The sequence below is a fragment of the Galdieria sulphuraria genome, assembly GCF_000341285.1.
Source record: "Galdieria sulphuraria unplaced genomic scaffold scaf_151, whole genome shotgun sequence".
Taxonomy (NCBI): domain Eukaryota; phylum Rhodophyta; class Bangiophyceae; order Galdieriales; family Galdieriaceae; genus Galdieria; species Galdieria sulphuraria.
The window spans coordinates 1-7,000 of NW_005178324.1; the positions used below are offsets into that span (position 1 = coordinate 1).

A 7,000-nucleotide genomic window follows, 5' to 3' on the forward strand; every position below is an offset into this window, starting at 1 on the left:
GTCTTTTCCTTTTTCCAGAGCAGACAAGTTACTTCAAAAACTGACTTGGCAGCTGTAAACTTTGTAAAAGTTTCGAATACTATTCAATTTGGTTCAAGGCAGCCTTGTAAGTTTCTTAGCCGAATGAAAGCGTCCTCTTTGGAGGCCAAGCCAAAAGTGATTGTCATAAGTGGTCCTACTGGTGTTGGAAAGACTAGGATATCTATCGAATTAGCAAAGCTACTGAATGGAGAAATTATTTCCGCAGATTCTGTTCAAGTATATCGTAAACTAGACGTAGGTTCCAATAAGCCTTCCATAGAGGAAAGAAATGGGATTGTACACCATCTGATTGATATAGTGGAACCCACTTATGAGTTTAGCGCGGGAGAGTTTTTCCAACGTGCTCGTGAAGCAACAAAATCCATTCTTAGCAGACACAAAGTTCCTATAGTCGTTGGTGGTACTTCCATGTATGTACGTTGGTATATTTATGGATTGCCAGCAACACCACCTGCGACAAATTCAGTGGCTTATTATGTTTCAACGACATTAGAAGAGCTGAATGGGAATTGGGACCTTGCCATTGAGTTACTGGAACAACTGGATCCAATGAGAGCAACTAAAATATGCAGAAATGATTGGTATCGGCTGCGAAGAGCATTGGAAATTTATTATGCTACAGGCAAGCCTTTGAGTGAGTTACCACTACAAGGAGGTGCTCCCAATCCAAAAAAGTTATTACAGGGCATACCTGTGACTGATTTGGATTATGACTTTCGTTGTTTCTTCCTTGTTGCTCCACGCAAAGAGTTGAATAGGTTTATAGATAGGAGATGTGAACGAATGATTGCTCAAGATGGTATTTAATTATCCGTTTTGTTCCTCAGGTACTTTTATAGCATTTCGTATTAGGTCTACTGAAGGAAGTATTTGAGCTTTTGTATAAGAGAGAATTGTCGAAAGACTCTTCTGCCGGAAAAGCTATCGGTTATAGACAGACTATTGAATATTTAACCAATCATGAAACAAATGCTTTGGATCAGTTCATGAAATATTTAAGAGATTTTCAGAATGCTTCGAGACAATATGCACGAAGACAGTTGCAATGGTAGAAAGTGATAGACTACACGTACTTTATGTTAAAAGATTTCGAATAATTAGGTTTCGAGGAGAAGAGTTATTTCATTGGGTACCTGTTGAGATGTTTTCGAATGATATTTCACATGTTGCTCCGATAGAGTATATCATGCATTGGTTCGCTGCCACATCAGAAGAGTATAAAGAGTCTACGAGACAAAGAATTGGCAAGTATCTTATATTTCTATGATCGTCTTAGCGATTTATTGACTAGACCCATTTCTATATTTTTATAGATGCTGAGGTTCGAGAGATATCTTTAAAACAAGGAAAAGAGATGAAAACGTAAGCTGATATTCTGTTTATTACGCACACACAAATACATATGCAAATATGTATATATTTGTTCAATGATAACTATAGGTATACACCTGAGCTAGTATTGTTTCAAGACCAGAATTTGATCGAGTCTACAGTACGAGAAGCGTGTGACTTTCAATTCAAATTAAGAGAAGCTTGAGACAATTGGTAAAATTGTAAATCGCAAGTGCTCAGAGATTCTGGTGGAGATTGGAGATGGCAAAGCTATCATTTCTTTCCTGTTGTAGAGCCCTCTTACAATCCAATATTTTGTATAGTCCAACTCAGAGTTGGGTTACTAGGAAGTTCATCTTAGTTTCTAAGTCAGTAAAAGTCGGAAATCGACAATTTGGAATTTTTGGTTCATTTACAACCGAAATCTCGAGAAAGGAACAGACTACTCAACTGGGAAAAACGCCACATAACCAAAACAGCTTGGAAGCAGTTCGTCAGTCTTGGCTAGATTTCTTACAGACTGTTACAACTGGTCCTCAGGGTGTGGGATATCTTCTTGGCGCATCAGTGAGAGTCAGCTACTTCACAGTGATGTCACTCTTAGGTTTGAAGATTGTCGACAATATGAACCAACTGCGAAAGTCGAAGAAAAGAGGCATCTCCCTTGAGTTATGGAGGTTAATAGTTGGTATGCTGGGGGAATGTTTGACTGCTTGTCGTCAAGACTACAGTAACATTCGTTATGGATATTACAAGTTGCCACCCTTGCCAACTAGGAGATGGAACGATATATTACCTGCAACTCTCGACTATTTGTTGGATGTGAGGATGGTCCAAGCAAGGTAATGTACACGATAAAGATGGGTTTTCCGATAAACAAAACATATAAATATATCATTAGACGCCGTGAAAATCGATATAGAGAAATTCCTCCACTGATAAATAGTGACTTCCCGGAGTACTATAAAAGAAACTTTCATTTTCAAACGGATGGTTATCTTTCGGAATATTCTGCCAAACTGTATGAATTTCAAGTGGAGGTCTTATTCAATGGAGTGGCAGATGTTATGAGAAGACAAGCATTGGTCCCTTTGTTTAACTATGTACATAGTCACTCCATTAAGCACATGAAGTTATTACATGTCGCTTGTGGAACCGGAGGTATTCTTTCAGATTTGGCCGAAAACTATCCACAGCTAAGAATTGTAAACTTGGATCTCAGTCCCTATTATTTAAGAGAAGCCAGACGCAGACATGAAACCTATTCTAATACTTACATACGTTTCGTTTCTGGTAGAGCAGAAGAGCTCGTCTTTAGAGACAATTCCTTCGATGTCCTGCTAAACATTTATTTGTTTCATGAACTTCCGCCAAACGTTCGAGAACAAGTAGCGAAGGAGTTTTTTAGGGTTCTTAAACCGGGAGGAATGCTTATATTTGTTGATTCCATTCAAGAAGGCGATCGCAGTGATTTGAATCGACTCTTACAAATGTTCCCTCAAATATATCATGAGCCAGTAAGTTTAATCTAAATTCGCTTCTCTTCATTTTAACTATTTTCCAGTATTATCCCAGTTATGTGAAGACTGATTTGAAGACTCTGTTTGAGTCAGCTGGTTTTCGATCTGCAAATATTTACATTTCGTGGCTTACCAAAGTATGTGTATTTTACAAGCCTTAGAAAGTAACAAGTTGTCTCGAGCTATAAAATTTATTTAGTAATTTGGTTTCATGCATAGCATTTAAACTCATTCTTTTAATGTATCGTGTTTGATGAAGCAAAACTTCGAAACTCTTCCGAGTTGTGAGTTGAGACTGGCAACCTTTCGTACTTGGAATGCTGTCGGCACGATAAGCCTTTCAACTAGTCATTAACCTGCCGCAACGACAACTTTCCCTTTTGGTTCAGCGACTTTATTATAGTGGACATTGCGCGATGCTCTACAATATGGAATTTGTTGCAAGAGTTTGCTGAAAACACTTTTCGACTTGAGAAATTATATTGTATGCGAGTCCCTACCCTAGGATTCAGACTTTCTTTGGGTTCATTAGCGCATCTTGGTTACTTAAGACTTAGAATCGGTTACAAGGTACATGAATCAATATTTGATAGACTCTGTTGCAAAAATACTTTAGTTGACCTCTGAGACTCAGTGAACAGGCTCGGTCAGAACGATTACGTATCTCTTTTTGGTTTCTGGTTACATGACTGTAGAATAACTCCACGGGATATGGCTCGAAAAGCTATGAAGCACCAATTTCATGCAGAATACATTGGAGATATATTTTGAGTATTTTATGCTATTTGTCTTTCAATTATGAATTCTGAAGAAGGGCTGACTGTTGACGACAAAATACTGAATATAATAGTACTGCTAGTTACAGCCCCGTAAGCAAGTGTTTGCATCACTTTACAAACTGAATATTTTAGCCACACATAAACTGTAAAAATACTTTTTATAGTACATTTTCCTGCTGGATTAAAAGTGGCACTGCTCTAGCTGCGTCTTCACGAGGATACTCACGTATTCAACCAATCAGCGATTTTTGTTCTGACTAGTGCACCAGAAAGTTGAAGTTTAAACAAGATATATTCAACAAGCTTCTTAATATTTGATAGTAGCACGGCAATTCTTTCACAAGCTAAAAATAGCAGAACTAAAAATTCTCCGTCCAAAATTTCTGAGGGCAAAATGTCCGAGTTGGTTATTTCTCGATACTGGTTGGGATCTGTAACGATTAGTTCGCTAGGATGCATAGTATTGTTGGACTGGGTGAGGCAAAGAAGATACGCTTCTTGATGCCCTGAACGAAATGCAATCACTACTTCAGTCTATGAATTCAGCCATAGCTGATAGAATTTTGCTGAACATTTTAGATAGTGTGTACTGGAGTCATATTTAAGACTATCGTTGCGAAAAAAGTATTTTTGTTCTTTTCAATAAAGACTCAGTTGCTATTTTAGTTGGAGTGTGCAGTGCAATTGCTGTCAGAACGTCACTGGCAAGGCAACCCTTATCAAGAAGCGAGCAACTGTCGCTCAAGCTACCAGACAACTTAAAAGGTAATACATTTTGAAGAGCATGAATAAATAGACTAAAAGTCCTCTAAGTCCAATTTAAGAGGCAACACATACGTTCAGATACCAAGTTGACTTCTTCCTGTAAAGTATCGCTTGGTTATATCNAGTATTAACGACGCAAACAGTCCTCTATTATATAGTTGAATAGTCATCGTAAGGTCTTTTTTTATTGAGAATAGTCATTCATCCAATTCTAGTATAGCAGATGCACATTCTAAAGCGTCAGTTCTTTATTGGTATGTACAAAGTGTCAATACGTTATCGATGTTTGAAGCCTTGTTAACAGCATCTCTTTCAGACTTTTGTCACAAGTGGTACTAGTATTGAACAAATATCGATGCCAAAGCTTTGATGTCACCTTTTTATGATGTTGTAGAGAAAGCAGACAGGGCAACGATAACCTGGGTCATTCGTGTAACAGAGTTGCTTTAAAGGTTTGCCACAGTAAAGATAAGTAAGGTTCCTGGATAAATATGAGGTTGTGCTCTATTTTGAGTGAAAAGGTTCGACAAGCCATTTGCGAAGTCAGAAGTAATTCTTTATGAAACCTAACACTGTGGGGATTTCTTAACCAACTTTCACGCCTATCGTATCCTATGAATTTAAATTAAAACGAATCCTACCACTTGTGTAGGTAGTTAGTGCAATCCAAAGTGCATCAATCTAGGAACGGAACAATATAGACACTTCCTTCTTGGAAGCGAGCAAAAGGAGCGCCAGCCAGTAACCAATACTGTTCCCCATAGTTTATCAACCGAATTTGCCAACCCAAATTGGAAAACGGCCTACTTTCCTTCCATAACCAACGAGACATTGAAAGATTCTTCTCTGTCCATGCAAAACTACCTCTTGCTCGCTTCAGTAGGAATACAGTACCTCTTTCATGCCATGAACCAGGAGCTGAAACAAGTAAGAAGTTGCCATTTTCGGGAGCTTCAACTGCAAAACCAAACAGGTCAAAACTTCCTAGTTGAACATCGGGTTTATATCTTTGAATATTTTTGAGTCTAGCAGATAAAATATCTTGAGTACCATCTATTAAATAAACTGCTCCACAACTACTCTTCGCGAGATGTCCGTCGTAGCAATCTTGTCTAGGAGCGCCAACTGCCAATGAAAATGGATAAAGTGACACTAAAGAAGACCCAAATGCATCACCTCCTTCCATATCATGAGGTTGAACTTCCATGTGATAATTCAACTTCTCCTTTTCCCACTTATAGATAAATACAGAACCGCAATAACGCTTTCTTCTCTCGATAGTATCCTTGTATTTCCAACAGGCTGTACCTGGAGCCCCAACTGCAAAATAACTATCGTTCCAAAGACTAACTGCTTCTCCGAACGATATCCAAGAGAGAGAAACACTGGCTTCAACACTCCATTCTTGAGGAGGATTAATTGTTTGAATATGCTTCCAAGAATTTGTGCCAATAATGTACTTGTACATAAACACGCAGCCACAGTGATGTCTTGCATAAGACCTACCAAATAACCATCTAAAAAATGTGTGGCGAATTGGACAATACCATTTGGGTGCTGATATCAATAAAAAGAGATTGTCTTCTTTACAGAACCATATAAGTCTTTTTCCATACTCTGAATCTTCATTCCAGCCTTCAATTATAGTTCCATCGATATGTCCCTTGTTATCCCATCTCGTTCCGTCTCTTGATTTCTCGTATATATCAATTCTGCCCTTTACAACACTAGATATTGCTATCCAATTACCCCATAGTGCGACAGCTGTGCCAAAGTGTTCCTTCTGCTGATAACAGCTTCTTGTCTCTTCTGAGTGCAAGTCGACGTCCACAATCCAATTGTTTGCGAAGACTCTTCCTTGGGAGGTGTCACCTTTGGGTTCCAATATAAGAACGGCGTCCCTCCCCGGTACACCGATGGCAACCAAGCCACTTTTGTTCTTCTCTGAACTATCAGTTGCTATCGAGAATCCGAATCTTCCCGGACAGCTGCTTTCAAATAACCCAAAGTTCGGTGCTACATCCTCTCCCTTCAACTCAAAGCCGGATACTGTGGATTTCCTTCCACTTTCTGCCAAAGCGTTGTCCTCTAATAACACAGCTGGGTTAGCTGAAACAGTTGCCAAAAATGCTATCCACAAAAACCAAAATGACTTCTTATCCATAACCAATTTTTTGGGATTCTGCGTACTCAATGGGCATTGGACTAACTACCACTTCGTAATATCTATTGCATTTCCAACCTTTTGCTACATAAAAATAGTCTATTTGCAGCACTTTTTGACTACAATAAGTAGAGAAACTTGTTGGCTATTTTTATGCGAAACTCTACGAGACTGGTAATTCCCAAGAAACAGTGCGAAAGTCTCACCTAAACGCTCTACCTTGCAATGTTGTTTCTCAACAACTTGTCTATGAGCTGATTGTGTTGTAGATATAGAAGCGAACACGGTAGTTCGATTTGTCAAGCGAGCATCACAAAAGAGATGCCAACTGTAGGAACCTAATTAAAATCTTGAAGCAGAGCAGTTTCGAGTTCGTGTATGAAAAGTATTCGTCTCAG

The 7,000-nt window shown here is 38.7% G+C and overlaps 5 protein-coding genes across 7 annotated transcripts; 3 read left to right on the forward strand and 2 right to left on the reverse strand.

The window, feature by feature from the left end:
- The first annotated feature begins 98 nt into the window (after positions 1-98).
- On the forward strand, positions 99-1,601 carry Gasu_63010 (tRNA dimethylallyltransferase). 2 transcript variants are annotated; one of them, XM_005702505.1, is made up of 5 exons: positions 99-841; positions 895-1,090; positions 1,144-1,286; positions 1,356-1,404; positions 1,483-1,601. In XM_005702505.1, exons 1-5 carry the CDS (start codon positions 124-126, stop codon positions 1,577-1,579), a joined length of 1,203 nt encoding a protein of 400 aa, XP_005702562.1. In that variant the 5' UTR covers positions 99-123; the 3' UTR covers positions 1,580-1,601. The 2 variants fall into 2 exon arrangements, with proteins under 2 accessions (XP_005702562.1, XP_005702563.1); XM_005702506.1 differs by lacking the exon at positions 1,483-1,601 and having other exon boundaries at positions 1,356-1,471.
- A 9-nt stretch (positions 1,602-1,610) lies between these two features.
- Positions 1,611-3,755, forward strand: Gasu_63020 (S-adenosylmethionine-dependent methyltransferase). Its single transcript, XM_005702507.1, has 3 exons — positions 1,611-2,216; positions 2,276-2,891; positions 2,939-3,755. Exons 1-3 carry the CDS (start codon positions 1,636-1,638, stop codon positions 3,053-3,055), a joined length of 1,314 nt encoding a protein of 437 aa, XP_005702564.1. The 5' UTR covers positions 1,611-1,635; the 3' UTR covers positions 3,056-3,755.
- Positions 3,756-3,815: 60 nt separating this feature from the next.
- Gasu_63030 (uncharacterized protein) lies at positions 3,816-4,160 on the reverse strand. Its single transcript, XM_005702508.1, has one exon. The coding sequence runs from the start codon at positions 4,130-4,132 to the stop codon at positions 3,896-3,898; it is 237 nt and encodes a 78-aa protein (XP_005702565.1). The 5' UTR covers positions 4,133-4,160; the 3' UTR covers positions 3,816-3,895.
- A 10-nt stretch (positions 4,161-4,170) lies between these two features.
- Positions 4,171-4,943, forward strand: Gasu_63040 (hypothetical protein). Of its 2 annotated transcripts, XM_005702509.1 has the most exons (4): positions 4,171-4,255; positions 4,322-4,438; positions 4,487-4,562; positions 4,615-4,943. In XM_005702509.1, the coding sequence occupies exons 1-4, from the start codon at positions 4,189-4,191 to the stop codon at positions 4,775-4,777; spliced, it is 423 nt and encodes a 140-aa protein (XP_005702566.1). In that variant the 5' UTR covers positions 4,171-4,188; the 3' UTR covers positions 4,778-4,943. The 2 variants fall into 2 exon arrangements, with proteins under 2 accessions (XP_005702566.1, XP_005702567.1); XM_005702510.1 differs by having other exon boundaries at positions 4,498-4,943.
- A 36-nt stretch (positions 4,944-4,979) lies between these two features.
- On the reverse strand, positions 4,980-6,640 carry Gasu_63050 (uncharacterized protein). Its single transcript, XM_005702511.1, has 2 exons — positions 5,986-6,640; positions 4,980-5,940 (listed from the first exon to the last, which is right to left on the reverse strand). The coding sequence occupies exons 1-2, from the start codon at positions 6,600-6,602 to the stop codon at positions 5,115-5,117; spliced, it is 1,443 nt and encodes a 480-aa protein (XP_005702568.1). The 5' UTR covers positions 6,603-6,640; the 3' UTR covers positions 4,980-5,114.
- Positions 6,641-7,000: the final 360 nt, after the last annotated feature.